This window comes from Schistocerca cancellata, chromosome 9 (genome assembly GCF_023864275.1).
Source record: "Schistocerca cancellata isolate TAMUIC-IGC-003103 chromosome 9, iqSchCanc2.1, whole genome shotgun sequence".
In the NCBI taxonomy this organism is placed as follows: Eukaryota; Metazoa; Arthropoda; class Insecta; order Orthoptera; family Acrididae; genus Schistocerca; species Schistocerca cancellata.
In genome coordinates, this window is record NC_064634.1 from 199,730,125 (window position 1) to 199,750,998 (window position 20,874).

The 20,874-nt window shown below is 41.9% G+C and overlaps 1 protein-coding gene across 2 annotated transcripts in view; it reads left to right on the plus strand.

Moving 5' to 3' along the window:
* Nucleotides 1–20,874, plus strand: part of LOC126100622 (codanin-1) — a 157,955-nt gene that overhangs the window by 4,718 nt on the left and 132,363 nt on the right. For both annotated transcript variants that reach the window (XM_049911248.1, XM_049911249.1), the window contains exon 3: nt 17,986–18,740. In XM_049911248.1, coding sequence (XP_049767205.1) covers nt 17,986–18,740 — 755 coding nt within the window. The remainder of the gene's footprint in view (nt 1–17,985; nt 18,741–20,874) is intronic.

Here is a 20,874-nt window from a genome sequence, read left to right on the forward strand (position 1 = left end):
ACCAGTTGATTCGTCACACCAAACCTCGCCTATGACACCGGGAAAGGTGGATCGCACAGGTTTGAGTGACGAACTGTGATCGGAAATAAGGTCCATAGTGTCAGTGTCAGCAGACTGCAGTTGAGGCTTCATGTTCAAAACCACTGCACCTGACGAGGTCCCTGGGTTCTCGAGGCTATAGGACTGCGGAAATTCAAGTCGGGCTGTTGTTGGTGAAAACCGGGTGGCGGCGGCGTGTTGTAGAAGGCCATTGTGTAGCGGACAAAGGTCCACGCGGAAGCTAGCGCGGTAGTCACTTTGTACTCGGTTCGACGGATTATTTGAACTTCGGGGTCACCACTGAAGGAGATATCAAGGTGGTAAGGTAATGACCACGGTTCTCTCTTCTAATCATCAATACTTTTATTACACGACAAACGTACAGGTCAAAGACTAGGCGGGAACTGAGGTCCTGGAAGTATACAAAAGAAAGATCAACTCGAAGACATAATACACATATGATGTTCTGGCCTATCAATCCATGAATTGACGCCACACCTTCTTCAGATTAAAGGTTATACCACATCTCTAATGATCTTGATGTCATAACATGTTAAATTATCATCCTCCTTTGTGTACATTGGAATGACTCTGTTTTGACTTTTTTTCCCCTCTTTATTCTCAGAGTGAATGGTGCTCATTAGTGTAAGATGTGAAATCCTCCCCACAGATGGGACTATTAAAATCCTTGCCGTCAACTGCTGAAGCATTCATAACAAAAAGCCAAAGTATGAGGCACTCAAAAAAAGCAGTGGAGCTCAGAAAGCTGGCTAAATCCAAAATTGACTTCTACAAGATTTTAAGATAAATCTAGTTGTATATTGAAAGGATAGGCTAATGTGAAATTTAGGTAATGTATTTGTCACAGTACACAAAAAACTCAAATCCAATGATATAGAAATTGAAGCTACTTGCAAGATTGTTTGAGCAAGACTCGGTATCAAGAGTGAGCATAAACTTGTATGAGCCTTTCCATCAAAGCCAGACACACTCACAGATGTAATCAAAAACATTAGGAAAAACATCAGCTCATTAGTACATATGTTCCCCAGTCATTCTGTCATAATTCGAGACTTCAGGCATCCAACAATTGATTGAGATAATTACTTTTTTGTTAGTGGTGGGCTTTACAAGGCATCCTGTGAAACAATATTAAATACCTTACCTAGTCTAATCCAAAGGCCGTAACTTCAACTAAGTACCTAGGAATTACAATTACAAACAATTTAAATTGGAAAGAATACACAGAAAATGTTGTGGGGAAGGCAAACCAAAGACTGTTTTTTATTGGTAGAACACAGAAAAGTAACAGATCTACTAAAGAGATTGCCTACACTATTTTTGTCCATCCTCTCGGATTACTGCTGTGTGGTCTCTTGGACCCTTACCTGACACGATTAACAGAGCACATCGAGAAAGTTCAGAGAAGAGCAATACGTTTTGTATTATTGTGAAATAGGGGAGAGAATGTCACGAACACGATACAGGATTTGGAATGAACACCATTAAAACAAAGGCGTTTTTCATTGTGGTGGAATCTTCTCACAAAATTTAAGTTTCATATCTCTAAATGTGAAAATATTATGTTTACACTGACCTACATAGGGAGAAATGATCATCATCATAAAATAAGGGAAATCAGAGCTTGCACAGAAAGATATAGGTGTTCATTTTTTCCGCGTGCTGTTAGAGATTGGAATAATAGAGAATTATTGTGGAGGTGGTTCGATGAATGGACTGCCAGGCACTTAGGTGTGATTTGCAGAGTATCCATGTACTGTAGATGTAGATAAAACAGATACACTGATGGAAAAAACTTGCAACCCGAAGGAGGAGTTGTGCACCATAAATGAAAGTAGATAGGTGTGTTTCTACACCCGATAGATTATGTCTATTCATATTTAATGCCAGATGCATAAGAGTTACGCTGGTAGTGCCACAGTGAGGATGCAAATCAGGTTTGCTTCAAATATGCACTGTAACAGTTGTGAGCGTTAGTTACCTTTGAAATTGGACATGGTGAGTTACTGTTAATCAAGAATGCCTGTAAGGTGACAAAAGATGCCCTTATTAACACCTCACTGAGTTTGAACACTGTCATGTAGTAGGGCTACAGGAAGATCAAGGTTCCTCCCACAATATTGCAGAAAGACTTGTCAGGAATGTAGCGATTGCACCATGATTGCTGGCAGCGGTGGACATGAGAATGTCGCAAGAAGACAGCAGAAGCTCTGGATGGCCACATGGCAGTGCCGAAAGGGAAGACCATAATGTTGGCTTATGCCACTGCTCATCATACTGCATCTGCGACAGCAATTTGAGCAGCAGTTGGCACAACAATTACATAACAAACTGCTACGAATCAATTACTTCAAGGACAGCTATGAACCAGATGCCCTGTTGCTTGCATTCCACTGACCACAAATTACTACCATTTGTGATTTCAGTGGTGTCATGTAAGAGCCCATTCAAAGGCAGGGTGGAGGTCAGTTGTGTATTCTGATGAAAGCTGGTTCAGCCTCGGTGTCAGCGATGGCCTTGTGTTGTCTAGAAGAAAGCCAATTGAGGGCCTGAGACCAACCTGTGTGTGTACTACACACACTGGACCTACATCTGGAGTTATGGTCTGGGGTGCAATTTCGTATGACAGCAGGAACACTCCTGTGATTATCCTGCACACACTGACTGCAAATTTGTACACCAGTCTGGTTATTGGACCTGTTGCGCTGCTGCTACTAAACTGTGTTCCACAGGATGTTTTGCAATGGGATAATACTGGTCAAAATACCTCTGTTGTTACCCAACATGCTCCACAGTGTGTTGACATGTTGCCATGGACTACTTGATCACCAGATCTGTTTCCAGTCGAGCATGTACGGGTCATCATTGGACAACAACTCTAGCATCTTTCACAAACAGCATTAACTGTCCCTCTTTTGACCTACCAGGTGCAACAGGCTTGCAATTCCATCCCATGGACTGACATCTGGCACCTGTACAACACAATGCATGCATATTTGCATTTCACATTTACAATGGCTTATCTTGCACTTACATTAACCTGTAATCTTGCAATGTTAATCACTTAAACACATTACCTGGACAAACATATTTTCGAAATTTTATTACTCCACATTAATTACTTTTTGGTGTTGCAATTTTTTTCTGTCAGTGTATATTGGATCTGATGGCAACAAATAAATGTGACTTCTTCAAGCATGTCTATTACGAAACTGTTATCAGTGACTATGAGGCATAACACAGGGTATAACAGTATAAATCAGTGGTAGTCAACCTAATCCCAACTGTCCACCAGAGGGTGTGCCATCTGTCATGCTGGGTGGGAGGATTATAGAAAAATGTTCATTAGGTTTTCATAAAATGTGGAGAAAGTATATGTTAGGTAAGGACTGTTATGTATCTGCTTTAACTTGCTGTAATTCTGCTTTTATAAATTTTACAAACTAAAGTTGTTTCCCTTCTTTATAAACCAGAACTGCTGTTAACTGTGGGTGATTAGAAAATTTTACTACTAGCAGTGATATACAGGTTGGTGGTAGGTAAGAAAGATTGACTACTCATGGTATATATAAAGGAAAAGCACTTGGCAGTTGAAAGAGCAAAGCCTGAAACCTTCAATGTCTGCAGTAGCAGATTCTCATGAAAAGACCTGTAACAAATCCAAAGTAATTCTGGTTGCCGTCTAAAGGCTTCAGTGGCATCAAAGTTAGTGTCCAGATACCTAAGTATGACACAGGAACTGGAACTGAGGGTACCAAATCGAAAGCAGAATTGCTAAACTCCATTGTCAAGTGTTTCTATACCATGGAAAATTCAGGAGTAGTGCCCCAGTTTAATTTTCACACCATTGAAATATCTTTGATACAAATATTAGTGCCAGAGTCATTGAAAAACAACTGAATTTGCTGAAATTGAATAAAGCTACAAGTATGATGGAAAATCTATCAGATTCTACAGAGAAGTTGTGTATAAATGAGCTCCTCTATTACTTGTAATGTACCAGAGATCCATCAAACTACCATCTTTGACCATCTGTAGGAAGCAAGCACATGTTGTATCTAGCTGTTGCAGAACCACAAAACATAATTTGAGCTCAAGTGTAATTAGATATCTTGAACAATATGACCCTCTTCATAGAATGATGACATAGGCTCACTCTTAGGTAAATAAGGTGGCAGACATTGATTCATTGATAAAACACTGGGAAAAGACAATAAGTTTGCAAAGATGACACTACATAAAATTAAATAATAATAATAATAATAATCATGTGGTCCATCTTAGAATATTGCACATATGTGTGGTCCCATACCAAATAGGACTAATGGAGGACACTCACTGTATACAAGGAACAGCGCATGAATGATCACAAATGTGTTTCATCCATAGCAGACGCCAACTATGCTCTGAAAGCATACTTACAGTTTTGAAAACCAATATTAAATGAGGAATGCACTAAAGCCCCATATGCAATATTCACATAGGGACTGTAAAGACAAGATTAGACTAATTACCATTCACACAGAAGCATTTAAACAACTATTCTCCATTGGCTATGTATCCAAACGGAACAGGAAGGCACCTTAATATCTTCTGCTGTGCGCTTTTCAATTTTTTGCAGAGTATCAGTACAGGTGTAGGTGTAGAACTCATGCTGGCAACTATTTCTTGTCAGAATATTGCAAAATCTAAAACTTAAGGACACTGTTTGACATAATGTTGTGAATACTGAATGGGAGTTTTACTCAGGAGGAATGGTGTTAAGATTAATTTTGTGATGTTTCTATCTATCACCTCTGTTATAAAATTTAAGATAAATTGTTTTACTTTCCATTTGTGCTGCATTGTATGCTAGCACCAAACTTCTTTCCTGCGCACATAAATGATTATGTCTTTACCTACCAATACTCTGAACTGTGTCAGCGCTTCGGAATATGCGACTTGTCCAGAAAATACAATTTATTTGTAAAGGCTATATAAATAGTCTTACGATTGTTATGACATCATAAAACAAAGTAATACATAAACATGTCAGTTTTCTTGAAATCTGTTAACTTTATTTATTCAGATTATCTTGTGCAGACAAGTGAATGAGGCAGAGAAAGGTGACAAAAGAAAGACCATTCTTGTTTAAAGCAGATAGAGGAAAAGGAAGAAAAAACATATATATTAAGCCCAATATATGTTATATTCGAATTTACAACTAATTTCAGTTTAGACACTATCATCTGTCTGTCATAATATGTCCACCAAATGATGGTCTCTGGACCAAAGTTAGTGACAGTATAAAATCATAATAATCATCAGACATTCAATTTTAAATGCTGTGTAAAAGTCACTTCTAGACTTCTTCGGACATTGGGGTAAGGAAGGAAGATTTGGTTTTAATATTCCATCAACAATGAGATTATTAGCTGAGGAGTGTAAGCTTGGATTAAGGAAGGAAGGTGGGTATGCCCTTTCATTTGTCTTAAGCGATTTGGAGAAATTGTGGAAAGCTTAGATGTGGCTGGCGTGAGGGGGATCTGAACTGTCATCCTCCTGAGTGTGACTTCAATGTCTGACATTGCGATCACATCAGTTTTAGGCATTCATCATTTTGGTGGTCCTAAAAAGTCGATCTTAAATCATATATGAAATGTACATGAATTGTTTTTTCTGTGTACGTCTGTCATATGTTGAAGCAAAATGCTGAGAAATCATATAATGGGGAGACAAAATGCAATTTTTATGTCTATTCTGCCAATGCTATTTCATCCTTTGAATAGATACACTTTTGAAAAGAACAGTGTTAAAACAGTACCAGAGAAGGAAAGCCCCCCACCCCCCATACCCCAGTCTGGTCACAGGGCTATCCAATTTCATCACATGCCCATGACGGGCAGGGCCACCTTTGAAAGCAGCCAAGTCATATATCAAGCCTGCTGCAGTCACTGCACAGCTTGTTATCTCAGTATGACAACCTAGCAGCAGTCCACCAGATTGAATGACCACTGTCAAAATGTGGGCAAAAACAAAGCTGACCATCCAATGGCACAACGTGCAGCTGAATGCAACATACTCAATTTCTATGTCTGCTGCACAATCCGGATCATCTGGATGCTTTGCTTGACCTCCAGCTTCTTGGAACTATACAGATGGGAGTTATACTTGGAACACATCCTTCACTTCCATAATCCTCCTGGCCTCAATTTCCATTAACCTACCATTCCCATACCATCCACCCAACAGGTTTTCCTTTCCTCCATCCTGTCACCCCCTCCCAGTTCGTGCCACCTTCGTTGTGTGCCATTCCCCTCCAGCTCTGGCCCGGGAACTGGGTGTCTGTGTTGTCCTCATCATTTTATCACCATCATCATCATTTGTGACAGTGACTTGATTGGGCTGTGCAAAAATTGGTGTCAAAACTGGGACTATGTACGGGCGCTGATGACTGCGCAGTTGAGCACCCCACAAACCAAACATCATCATCGTCATGACCATCATCCAGCTCTGGCAGGCATGCATTACGTGTCTAGCCCATACACCTGCCTCCCCTCTCTCTCCCTCGTTCCTAGCCAGCAAACCCCGGCTGCCTCCTTCCAAGTCATTAGCTACTCACCTCAACCCCTCTTCTTATGTTCTTTCTCTTTTGTGTGTGCCTGTTTACAGCTCAACGTTTCTACTATTTGGTGAGTGGTCTCCTTTACTCCTAAATTATTTATTACTAGTTTCTTCTTTTTCTTCTTCTTCTTCTCTCTCTCTCTCTCTCTCTCTCTCTCTCTCTCTCTCTCTCTCTCTCTCTTTTAGATTAAAAAGTCTACTCACCAAGCGGCGGCAGAATGCACACATAAAAGATTATAATTAGGCAAGCTTTTAGAGCCAGTGGTTCCTTCTTCAGGCAGAGAAGGCTTGAAGGGGAAGGAAGAAGGGTGAAGGAAAAGGACTGGAATGGTCTAGGAAAAGAGGTAGATTTCAGGAAAGTCACCCAGAACCATGGGTCAGAGGAGACTTACCAGGCAGGATGAGAAGGAAAGTCCTTCTTGTAAAATGCATTAAGTAAGCAAAGTGGTGGAAAGTAACAATATTATGAAAATGATAGTTGCTACTCACTACACAGCGAAGATGCTGAGTCACAGATAAGGACAACAAAAAGACTGTCACAACAACAACAACAAAACGGTCAAGTGGTAGAAAGATGTGCTACTACCACAGATGCAGGTGCTGCTTTAACTCAGCAAGTGCAAGCATCGACAGAGTATTTTGAGAGCGTGAAGAAGAGAAATTTTGAACTTAATTGTGAGTTAGGGGCTCATAAGGAGAGACATGATCAGCCACAATCAGGGTCTCGCAGAAAGTAAGTCTGGATCGGAGTGCTTTCTGTTCTGTATGACGCAGCAGTGGTCGCATGGATTAATCCCTTCGGGAGCAAGGCAATGGGGGACGTGGCAGTTTTCTTTAGGATGTTAGGGAAGCTGTAGAAGCACATGGGTGGTAAGATGAAGTAACCCTCTATGTTGCTAATATGCATTTGGCAGGGAACGCCAAAGCATATGTTGTCTATCATGAGACATTGAGTAAAGCACATACATTTCAGGAGTGGGCCGCAGTATTGTGCAAGTGGTAACTAAAAGCAGAACAGTGTGCGATTTTATCGAGAGAAATTAAGTATGTTGTTGATGCAATGCAGCAAGTCTGTGGAAGGGTTCTTGGATAGAATCTGTAATCTAAATGCAAAGACATATGTACAGACCCAGACTGTAGAAGCTCTTAGGGAACTGTTACAGGAGGCAGAAAACAGAACAGTGTATGTTTTTTTGCATGGTATACCCACTGAAATGACATGGAGGGTATGAATGGAGAACCCAGAGGACTTAGGGTCACCTCTTAGGATTGCAACACTTATAAAAGAGGCGGATGTGGGTACAAAGCAGAGAGTGTACAGTCCCATGTTCGCTTCTGAAGTCAGGTGTTATAGATGTGGTCAGGAGGAGCATGTAAGGAAACAGTGTGGGCAACCAGAGTGCTATGCAAGTGGCATAGTGGGCCACTAGGTATTTGAGCATAGTGGTAGGGAGGGTGGAAAGGACCAGCAAAGAAGCATCTGTTAAATGCAAACAGGACTGCTTCAGCAGTTGGGAAGACAGTCCCGATAGACCGTAACATGGCACAAATTAGTGCACAGACAGAATGTAGCTTAGTGGGCTTAGCAGGTGGCAGGAAATAGAGATTTTTGGTAGACACAGATGTGAATGTGTCCGTTATCAGTCTGGACCTCATGGGAAGAAGGAGACTGGGGCCACCATGGTATAGGTTACTTGGGATTTGCGAGATAATGATAATAGGGTGGAATCATGGGATACAGAAGTAATGGAGTTTTCAGTTGGGAAACCTAAGTTCAGTGAACACATGAAGGTGTAACCATGCATAGGCAAAGGTTGTTCAGTGATTCTCAGGTAGACTTTCTCAACAAACATCACGCTAAGATTGATCTTTTGCAATGTACAGTGAAATTCCTTGAGACTGTATTTCAACTAGGGGAAACAATTGCAACTAAGACAATGCCACAAAGTTCACCTGTCATGAAGGTGAGACCAGCTAAACTGTGTACATTTTCAGTAAAGATCGGTCAACAAGCTAAAATACCAGCAGATACAGGAAAGACAGTGTGGGTTTCAGTGGAAACCGATTTGCCAAGGGAAACATTATATGTGGTTGAACCACTCTTAAGTAATGAAGAGTTGGATAGTTCACATTGTTTTATCCACAGAGGCCTAGCACATGTGAGTGACAGTAATCGGGATTAGATGATTCCTGTTAGTGTTAATAGCTTTGGCAGAGGGGAGGTGACTCTATCAAAGGATGCAATAATAGCCACTCTAGAAGTCTTGAAAGATAAGGACTTCGATATGTTGAGCCCAGAGGAAAGCCACAAGCAAACTATCGATAAGGAAGTATTACTAGGGAAAGTAGTTCATTTGAAGGGCAGTGATCGAATGGCTATGGAGAACTTGTTTTTGAGGTTTAGAGATTTATTTTGTGGGAATGGAAGGTTACCAGCAGCCCAGCTGATGCATGATCACATACCAACAGAGGATAGTGCACCAATTTATAGGAAGTCATACTTTACAGCAAAGCAGCTTCAACCATTGGTAGAAGAATTTAGTGAACAACTACTACAGGGGATGATAGAACCAAATGATAGTCCCTAGAATGCAAATATTGTCATTGTGCCAAAAAAATCAGCCGATGGGACACACAAATAAGATTTTGCTGTGACTACAGATATCTAAATGCACGAACCATTTCGGATGATTATCCAATTCCAAACATCACGGAAAGTTTAGATAATGTAGGTCAGTGTCACTTCTTTACTACAGTGGACCTCAGGAGCAGATACCATGAATTGGAGGTGGTGCCTGAAGGTAGGCCAAAACAGCATTTACCATCCCAGTAGGACTCTTTCATTACAAATGCCTGCTATTTGGATTAAAGAACACACTGGCAACTTTTCAGCAGTTGTTACATGGGATACTGAGAGGATTAAAGCCAAAAACCTGTCTAGTCTATCTCGATGATATAATTGTCTATTCAAAGGACCTATCGGAGCATGTGAAATGTTTGGAGGATGTCTTTAGTAGACTACGATCGGCACATTTGACATCAAGTGTAGACAAGTGCCATTTTGCGCAAACTCGAGTAACTATCTGGGGCGTGTGATTAGTGAGTGTGGGATATGGACCTATCCTTGTATTACAGAGAAAATTATACAATACCACAAACAACTAAGCGTGTACAGTCATTCATTGCACTCTGTAATTATTATAGACTGTTTGTGAAAGACTTTGTGAAAACAGCCGGACTGTTGAACAAGCTACAGAAAAGGGGACAAAATTCCATTGGTCACAGAAATGTCAGGAAGTGTTTGAAAAGTTGAAATATTAGTTTCAGTTCCAGTTATGGTTTTTATGGATTTTAAGAAAGAGTTTTTCCTTTCGTGTGATGCTTCAAATGAGGCAGTCGGTTGAGTTTTGGGACAGATGGTGGATGGTCAGGAACATCCGGTAGCAAACATTTCAAGACAGTTAAACAAGGTGGATCTTAACTACTCAACAACGGAGAAAGAGATGTTGACAATCATATATGATATTACATATTTTTGGTGTTATCTGTATGGTAGGAAGTTTAAGATCATGGCAGATCATGTCACATTGAAATGATTTCTTGGTTTGAAAGATCCATCTAGTAGATTAACTCGGTGGCCACTTAGGCTTAGTGAATTTGAGTATGAGGTAAGCCAGCCGGAGGGGCCGTGCAGTTCTAGGCGCTACAGTCTGGAGCCAAGTGACCGCTACGGTCGCAGGTTCGAATCCTGCCTCGGGCATGGATGTGTGTGATGTCCTTAGGTTGGTTAGGTTTAATTGGTTCTAAGTTCTAGGTGACTGATGACCTCAGAAGTTAAGTCGCAGTGCTCAGAGCCATCTGAACCATTTGAAGTATGAGGTAATGTATAAGCCAAGGAGGTCTCACGCAAATGCAGATTTATTAAGCCATGGGGTAGAAATATTAAGTATGGTAAGGAGGAGCGTTGAAGAGTGACAGTAGGCAGTAGCAAGGAATAAGGAGTGCCAGGCATGTAAGTCACAGCTACATTTTGTTGTGCTTGAGGTTTTGTTGTGTAGAACCCATATTTGGTGGTTCCAGAGGGTTTTTGGAAGGAAGTTTTGCAGCAAGCTTGTGACCATATGTTGTCAAGTCATGGTAGGCGTTGTGCGATGGACAGACATGGAGCAGAGCAGTTTTCTTGGAGGAACAGGAAGTGTGATGTGGAGCAGTATGTTAAGGACTGTGCGCCATGCATGCAAAGGGCTGACATCACACATGAGAAAGTGCCATTGCAAAGGTTACCAGAGGTGTCCAGTCCATTTTCTATGTTGGGATTGGATGGCCTTGGGTCATTTAACAAGACACTTGCAGGAAATAGGTATGTTCTCGTGATAATCAATCATTTTTCTCAATTTGCGGTAATGGTACCGATGGCAGAGCAACGGGCTAGTACTATAGGGCAGGCATTAGTAAACAACTGGATATTAAAGTTTACGTTTCCTGAGACTATAATTACAGACCAAGGTACGAATTTTGTCTCGGAATTAATAAAGCAACTATGCCGCGTATTGTGTGTAAGGAAATTACAGACAAGTTCGTTTCATCCGTACACTAATGGGAAAATGGAACACATGCACAAATTCCAACGATGTTAAGCTATTATGTAGGTTCCAGAATGATGATTTAGACGCTTATTTACCATATGTACAGTATGCATATTCGAAAATTCATACTGCAACGGACTTCTCGCCATTTGAGACAGTGTACAGCAGGGAAATGCCATATGTCCAAGAGGAAAATGAAGACATTTTTAACAAAATGCTAGGGACCATATTAGGTTGTGGAAGTGACCGCATTGTTCAACGTGAAGATACAATTCCCCCAAAAACATCTGTTATACATGTCACTAACATAAAACCATTTAAAGGGATGGTAGAAGGGATACCTCAGTTATTGGCAGCCAATCAGGATGTGAAATGTACATAGGGTTTTTCTTTTTATGTAGGGATATTTATTGTTTTTCTTCATGGAGTTGTTAGTTTTTCATGTTGTTACTACTGATATTGTTTTTCTTTGTCGATTTTGTGTACAAGCAAGGGGGTGATAGAGTAATTTGTGATCTGTCTAGGTGGCCAAGTATGGACTGATATGCAGACATGTGAAGCGAGGTTGTTTCTGGGGGTAAGTAAATGGGATGAGTTGTGGGAAGGAGCTTCTGCCAGCCCAAACGTGCTTCCAGAGGGTGGGTTCTCATTGGTTATATTCCATGATCATGCTGCAAAATGTATGGTTGAACTGCTATGAAGGAGACAGACCAGTAAAATTGAAAAAACTCAAGCTTCAGGAAAGCAGAATGAACACTAATGAGACTTGCGAGGTAGCCGGGAGAGGTTTTTGTCTTCCAGCTATGCTCACAGGCTCAGCTGTTATGACATTGTCGCACAGTACATTATATTGACCAGAAGGATCTCTGAGGGCATTACCCTTCAAAATTTGTGTATTTAAATGACACTCTCAATCCAGAGCTTTTTCAGTCCTTGGACAGAGTAATAGTCTCACCAAGGGGGAATTTCGATGGAACAAATGTGGCAGCATGTAAACCATTTCTGGGAATAACAGGCTCACAAAGTATTAGTCTTGAGCATATCAGCCACCAGTTGTGGCATATTTCTAGCAGGCTTTTGTGCACTGTACTTCTGGCTAAGTTGCAAGAGGGTAGTGACTGTGGATGTGCCAGCTTACCAGTCATCACTAGAATTGTTGGTCAAGAAAGCAATTAGTTTTAATGTCTTAATTGACATACAAGGGTATGATAAGGGATACATGGTAGTAATAAAATGTAAATGGAAGTCCAGTATGGTAAATTTGGGAGATTGTCCTCAATGAGTAGATTATTAGAGTTAAGGTAGTTGAGTGGGAGAGCAACGTTAAAGATATGGGATGAATCTTCTCGGAAGGGAAGAGGTATGCTACGTAATGAATAAATACAGGTTTTGATTTGGGGAATTCTTGTAAATTTCGCACAGCTATGGCTGGAAGGCAGTAGCTAAAGGATCAATTGGCATATCAGTTGGTAGACGGGGGAGATGTTGGTATTTTGTAAATGAATTTGCGAGGTAGGTTTACATCACTGTTCTCAGGCTATATGAAGTGTGTTTGTGTGTTTTTTGCTTGTACTTTATAACTATTGTGAGTTCGCTTTTATAGTCATGTCCCCTTGTCCAGTTTTGTGGCAATAGATTATCCTTTCTTAGATTGTTCACACCGGACTGTGTCAAGAGTGGTCAATTAATGCTCTTATTACAGAATCATGAGTAAGAAATACATATTGAAGTGGTATTACGTGTAGCTAATTCACATGACTTCCCAGAAACATTTAGTGTACCTTATGTTTTGAAATAACTAGTCTTAAAATAACTTCATTACCTGAACATGGCAAGTTGTAGTACATCAGTAGCTCTATTTTATATATAATGTATAAGTTCAACATAATGAAAAGAATAGTTTCTACTGAGTCACAGAAAGGCACAACAAAAAGACTGTCACACAGTTAGCTTTTGGCCAACAAGGCAATTGGTTGGGGGTAAGGAGGAGGCTGGGGGGGGGGGGGGGATGGTAGATTACTGTAGGGCGAGGTGGAGAGTGGGGCAGCTAGATGCATTGGGAGAAGAAGGGCGGGGGGGGGGGGGGGGGGTCCTTAGCAGAAAAAGAGAGAAGTAAAGAGACTGGGTGCATTGGTGGAATAGAGGGCTGCGTGGTGCTAGAATGGGAACAGGGAAGAGGCTACATGGGTAAGGGCAATGACGAACGAAGGTTAAGACCAGGAGGGTTACAGAAACATAAGATATACAGCAGGGAGAGTTCCCATCTTCGCAATTCAGAAAAGCTGGTGTTGGGAAGGATCCAGGTGGGACAGGCTGTGAAGCAGTCATTGAAATGAATGATGTCATGTTGGACGGCGTGCTCAGCAACAGGGTAGTCCAGTTGTTTCTTAGCCACTGTTTGTCGATGGCCAGTCATGTGGACAGACAGCTTGCTGGTTGTCATGCCCACATAGAATTTTACACAACGGTTGCAGCTTAGCAATTATATCATATGACTAATTTCACAGGTACCCATGCCTTTGATGGGATAGATGATGTTTGTGACAGGACTGGAGTAGCTGGCAGTGGGAGGATGTATGGGACAGGTCTGGCATCTATGTCTGTTACAGGGATAAGAACCTGAAGCAAGGTGTTTGGGACGTGTTGGGTGACTGGAAAGATAAGACACAGTAGATCTGTTTTTGTACAAGGTTGTGAGTGTAATTATGATCAGTAAAGGCCTCAGTGAGACCCTCTGTATATTGTGAGAGGGACCGTTTGTCACTACAGATGCGATGGCCATGGGTGACTAGGCTGTATGGAAGGGACTTCTTGCTAAGGAATGGGTGGCAGCTATCAAAATGAAGGTATTGCTAGTAATTGGTAGGTTTATAGGGACAGAGGTACTGATATAGGCATCTTTGAGGTGGTGGTCAACATCAAGGAAGGTGGCTTTATGGGTTGGGTAGGACCAGGTGAAGCAAATGGGGGAGATGATGTCGAGGTTCTGGAGGAATGTGGATAGGGTGTCCTCACTCTCAGTTCTGATCACAAAGATAGCATCAACGAATCTGAACCAGGTACCAGGTGAGGGGTCTGGGATTCTGGGTGTTTAGGAAGGATTCCTTTAGATGGCCCATGAATTGGATGGCATAGGATGGTTCCATGCTGGTGCCCATAGTCGTAATCTGGATTTGTTTGTAGGTAATACCTTCAAAGGAGAAGTAATTGTGGGTGATAATGTAGTTGGTCGTGGCAACTAGGATGGAGGTGGTTGGTTTGGAATCCATCGAGCACTGGGAAAGGTATTGTTCAGTAGCAGTAAGGCCATGGGCATTAGGGATGTTAGTGTAAAGGGAGGTGGCATCAGTAGTGATGAGCTGGGCACCATGCGGTAAAGGGACATGAACTGTGGAGAGACAGTGGAAGAAATGGTTGCTATCTTTTATGTAGTAGGGTAGTTGTGGGTAATAGGCTGAAGCTATTAAAGCAGAAATTCTCTCAGTGGGGACACAGTAACCGGCCACAATGGGGCATACAGGGTGGTTGGGTTTACAGACTTTAGGAAGCGTGTAGAAGACAGGAGTTCAGGGAATGTTAGAGGTGAGGAGAGTGATTGTCTCCAAGAGATTTTCTGGGATGGGCCTAAGGTTTTGAGTAGAAACTTGAGATCCTACTGGATTTCTGGAATAGGTCACTGTGGCAGGGTTTGTAGGTCGATGAATCTGACAGCTGGCGGAGTCCTTCTGCCAGGTAATCATTGTGGTTCAAAACAGCAACAGTGGAGCCTTTGTCAGCAGGTAGAATAATAAGGTCCGGAACAGTTTTTAGGTGGTGGATTGCGGATCTTTCTGCGTTTGCAAGGTTGGTTTGTATGCTGAGGAATTAGGAGTTTGGGGTTAAGTAATTCTGGAAGGTTAACTGGGTGATTTGATAACAGTGTGTGTGGGGGGGGGGGGGGTCACAGCTGGCTGGAGGTGTAAACTGAGTCAGGCAGGGTTCAACATTGGTCTTTGGTTGAGTCTGATTGGTAGGGTTGGTGGCAAAAAAGTTTTTCCACTGTAGGGACCCGGAGAAGGAGAGAAGGTCTTTAACAAGTCTGGCTTGATTGAATTTGGAGGTGGGGCAGAAGATGAGGCCCTTGGAAAGGACTGATACTGTTGCAGGGCTAAGCTTTTGGAGGAAAGGTTTGTGAATGTGTTTTAGGTCTGTTTAGTTTCTGGATTCTTTGTGGTGGTGGGAGGCAGTTTTGGAGGGCGGGGTTAATGTAGTAGGTCTGCGAGACAGGTATTTTCAGCTATGAGGGGACGTAGGAGAGGTTTGGAGGTTGTTGTAGAGGTATTGGACAGTGGTAGTCCAAGGCAGGAGTAGGATATGAGCAGGTTGGAGGGTTTTTCGAGGTGACATTGTGCATGTTGCTCTAGCTCCTGGAGGTCCATAGTTCCACCATCTAAAATCTAACACCGACCTCATAACCTGCTGACAATCTCCAGTCTTTACTCAAATCTGTGAGCCTATCCCAGAACCTCTCCCCAGAGTTCATCTCTCTCCTGACCTGTACCATTCCCCACACTCCTACCTCCTACATACTTCCTAAAGTCCATAAACCCAACCATCCAGGGTGCCCAATTGTGGCCAGTTTTGTGCTCCCACTGAGAGAATCTCTGCTCTTGTAGACCAACACCTTCAGCCTATTACCCGCAACCTACCCATGTACATAATAGATACCAATCATTTCCTCCACCAACTCGGCACAGTTCATGTCCCTTTACCACACGATGACATGCTCATCACTATTGGTACCACCTCCCTTACTAACATCTCTAATGCCCATGACCTCATGGCTATTGAACACTACCTTTCCCACTGCAAACAGATTCCAAACCAACCACCTACTTCCTAGTCGCCATCACCAACTATATTCTCATCCACAATTTGAAGGTATTACCTACAAACAAATCCAGCGTACAGCTATGGACACCAGCATGGCACCATCCTATGCTAACCTATTCATGGGGCACCTAGAGGAATCCTTCCTAAACACCCAGAATACCAAACTACTCACCTGGTTCAGATTCATTGATGACACCTTCATGATCTGGATGGGGTGTAAGAACACCTATCCACTTTCCTCCAGAACCTTGACACCTTCTCCCCCATTCGCTTCACCTGGTCCTACTGACGCATCAAGCCACCTTCCTTGATGTTGAACACCATCTCAAAGATGGATATATCAGTACCTCTGTCCATACCAGACCTACCAACCACCAGCAACACCTCCACTTTGACAGGTACCACCCATTCCATACCAAAAAGTCTCTTTCCATACAGCCTAGCCACCCATGCCTGTTGCATCTTTATTGACGAGCAGTGCCTCTCACAATATACAGAGGGTCTCACTGAGGCCTTTATAGATCGTAATTACCCTCCCAAACTTGTACAGAAACAGATCTCCCTTGCATTATCTTTACAGTCACCCAACACTTCCCAAAGCCCCACTGTCCGGCCACAGAGGAGCACTCTCCTTGTGACTCAGTACTGCCCCGGACTGGAGCAACTGAATTACATTCTCCACGAGAGTGTTGACTACCTCTTGTCATGCCTTGAAATGAAGAATGTCCTGCTCACTATCCTTCCTGCGCCTCCCACAGTGGTATTATGCCATCCACCAAACCTGCACAATATGCTGGTCCATCCCTGCACAACACCTGCTCCCAACCTCTTGCCTCGTGATTCATTTCCCTGTAATAGACCTAGTTGCAAGACCTGTCCATACATTCTCCCACCTTCACCACCTACTCCAGTTCTGTCACAAACATCACCTATACCATCAAAGGTATGGCTACCTGTGAAACTAGTCATATGATTTACAAGCTAAGCTGCAACCACTGTGCTGCATTCTATGTGGGCAAGACAACCAGCAAGCTGTCTGTTCGCATGAATGGCCATCGACAAACAGTGGGCAAGAAACAACTGGACCACCCTGTTGCTGAGCATGCTGCCCAACACGATGTCTTTGATTTCAATGACTGCTTCACAGCCTGTGCCATCTAGATCCTTCCCAACACCAGCTTTTCTGAACTGCGCAGGTGGGAACTCTCCCTGCCATATATCCTACATTTTCGTAACTCTCCTGGTCTCAACCTTCGTTCGTCATTGTCCTTACCCATGTAGTCCCTTCCCTGTTCCCATTCCAACACCACACAGCCATCTAATCCACCAATGTACCCGGTCTCTTTAATTCTCTCCTTTTCTGATAACCTCCCCCGCCCCCTCCTCTCACCCCTGCCTTCCATCTAACCTCCAGACTGCACCTAGCTGCCCCACTCTCCAGCTCGCCCAGCACACTCCCAGCAGCACTTTACTGTCCCACACCACTCCCCTTCCTGCTCCAGTCACCGTCTCACCCCCACCCAGTTGCCTCTCCCACAATGCCCTGCTGCTCACAGGCTGGCTCCAGCTGCCATTGAATGTCATCATGTGTGTGTGTGTGTGTGTGTGTTATGTTTGGGTGAGTGTGTGCTTGTGTGTATGTTGTCTAATTTTGACAAAAGCCTTTTTGGCCGAAAGCTAATTGTGTGACAGTGTTTTTGTGCCTTTCTGCAACTTGGCATCTCAGTTACATGGTGACTAGCAACTATCCTTTTCATTATATTCTTACATTCCATCTGGGATTTTCCATTGTTTAATGTATAAGTCATTATTTATAAGTGCTGTTCTTTTTATTTATTTATTCATTCATTCATTTATTTTTCAGTGCTCTTAAACCATCTCCTTCTGCAACTACTCCTCTAAAACCAACAAAGGCTAGAGCTCAAAATGGAAATTTTAGTTCCGGCTCAGTTTTAAGACGGAACAGTGAGAATAAAGTCTCAAGACCTAAGAAAGTAGAGTTGTTTCCATGCAACTTGCAATCGAAACATACTTGTGAAGTGATCAAAAATGATAAGCTCAACAACATAGGGAATCGTGCATCTGAAGAGACAACCATATGTAATTCTCATAGTGCACAGAAACAAAATTCTGGACAAAAACTTTTAGAAGACGAGTTGAGAACCAAAACTTGTCACATAGAGAACAGAGATAGTCCAAAATCTGAAACAAAAAAGAAGGTAGCTCTGACGAAAGTTGATCCATCAACTCCAAAAAATAGATGCTCACAAATTTTTAGTCCAACTGATAGTCCAGAACATACACGGTCTATTTTTAGCTCTGTGTCACCCTTGTCCAGGAGCTCATCAGATCCTGCCTCACCATCTCATCACTGGGAAAAAATTCAATTCACTGGAAAAATCAGTAAGCCATGTAGTACTTTTAGTCTCAATGACTTCATTGTCAAGGATAGTAACAGAAGTTTGACCAAGAAGAGGGGCCATAGGAATCAAACTCATGGTCATGGGTTCTCCAATATCAATGAAGAAAATGTGCAACCATCAAGGAGCCAGAAACGACGAATAAAGCCTACAAGATTAATTACTAATCAGAGTGAAAAACCAAATGATAATCAGAAAGGTAATATTCACATATTTCATTTATCTTCTCCTCTCCCCCTTTCTAATCTCCTTTGTCTTTGTGTTTTGTTGGATCTATTTGTGGGATATGGGTAATTTCTGCATGGCATACAAATAGTGGAATTAATAGAAATAACCGCTCATGTTGTAGTCGAGACATTGATTGGTAGACAAATCGCTTTCATGTGTACTCAAAGAAATTGTTATAACAGCATGTGCTATATTAAGTGTAGTAGTGTAATCTCCCCTTAAAAACACTTTTGTAGTTTTATCCATCATGAGTAAATTTGTTTGCATGTTCCATGTAAGTATAATTATACAAATCAGATCTGCATATCAAGCTGAACGGAAATTTACTAGTCAAAATACTAGACACTTTTCACCTTTTCCCTAATTTTTACAGTCTCTTTTAAAATAACCACTTTGAGCTACAGTGGAACGAATTATGGATGTAGGTTGCAGCAGCTATGCATAGTTGAAGAGGCTTGCACAGGATAGAATAGTGTGGAGAACTGCATCAAACCAGTCTTTGGACTGAAGACCATAAGAACAACATATTCTGCTTAAAGTGTTTAGTCATGTAATATTATTATCCATGACATTTCAAAAACAGGACATTTTGCTTTCTTCAAATTATTCCTGGTGGCTGTCAATGATTTCTGGGGGATGCTCTAATGTAATGTTACTCTCCTGTTACCCCATGCCAGTGCTGTTGCTCAAATGAAGGACCCGGACTTTTCCAATCGACAATACATTATTACCCTGCCAGAGTGAGAAGTGAAGGTGAGGTTGTGCTTAAAAAAATTCCAGGTTTCATCATATAAGGGGCGATCAAAAAGTTTCCGTTGGAGGGCGTTGCTGTAGTGTATATGCAACATGGTGCGTCTCTGATGCAGCTATAAGAGCGCCGTGTGTGATAAGTGTGGAAATGTGAACTATGGTGAAATTACTACTATTTACATCCAAACAGCACCAAAATCATGTTATTCTCTTCTTGGCTGCTGAGAGACAAATGCCAGTAAACATTCATTGGAGAATCAAGAATGTATATAGGCAGCATGTCTGTCAGAAACCACTGTTGTGGAATTGTGTGTCACCTTCACGATCACCCCAAGTCCCCATATCGCAAATGTTGTAATGCAGAAAGTACACCAACTCAAGTTGGAGACACTTGAGCACCTGCCTTGTACTTGTGATCTGTCCCTGTGTGATTTCATGCATTGGGTCCCTTAAAAAAGGCCTTGAATGGTTAACAATTCCTGTTGGATATGAATGTGCAGCAGGCAGCTACAGACTTCTTCAAGCAGCAGGCAGCTACGGACTTCTTCAAGCAGCAGGACATGGTGTTTTACCAAATGGGCACCATCATCCTGGTGTGTACGTGAGACGATTGGCTCAATGCACACGGCAGTTTTGCCTGATTGGCGCACCAATTCTTAATGGTACAGTCATTGAACAGAAACTTTTTGAGCACCCCTTATACAAATACACCAGTGAATAAAATCAGCCATGGGAAACAACACCCGCTCCATTCACCGCCACCGCCTTCCACCATGGTATAAGTGTCTGAGGATGGTCAAAAACTGATCTATGACCTAATCCAGTTGCGATCAAAATAAATGTTTTTGCGGTCTAGACTGTTTGTGTCCATTTTTGAGAGCACTGTGTAGCTATGGAATATGGGATGATAAAAGTAATACTCAGTTTTCCTGCTAGGACTCTGCAACCAAAAAGGCTGTTGAAATTTCCTATATTACTAACTCCTGCAAGTGAAAAGCAAGCACAGCAGTGATAATGTAATATGTGATTTATTCATCTCATTACGTACAATTTTCAAATCATTTGATTTGATGTACAGGAGACATGACAAGGTTTACAAAAGAAACTTTTTTAAGAGAAATACAAAAGTTTACATTATATTTTACATTTCTAAGTTACAGCTACAAAAGTACATAAAATAATACATGTAATACAATCCCTGTGTTCAGACTGTGAAGCTGTCCTCAATGAATTCAGCGACAGAATAATAACACTTTTCCACCAGAAGAGTAAAGAGCAATCTTTTCAGTGAACCAAACTCCATTTTAAATATATTACTGCCTTTTATTTTATTGAAAATTTTTGACACCATATAC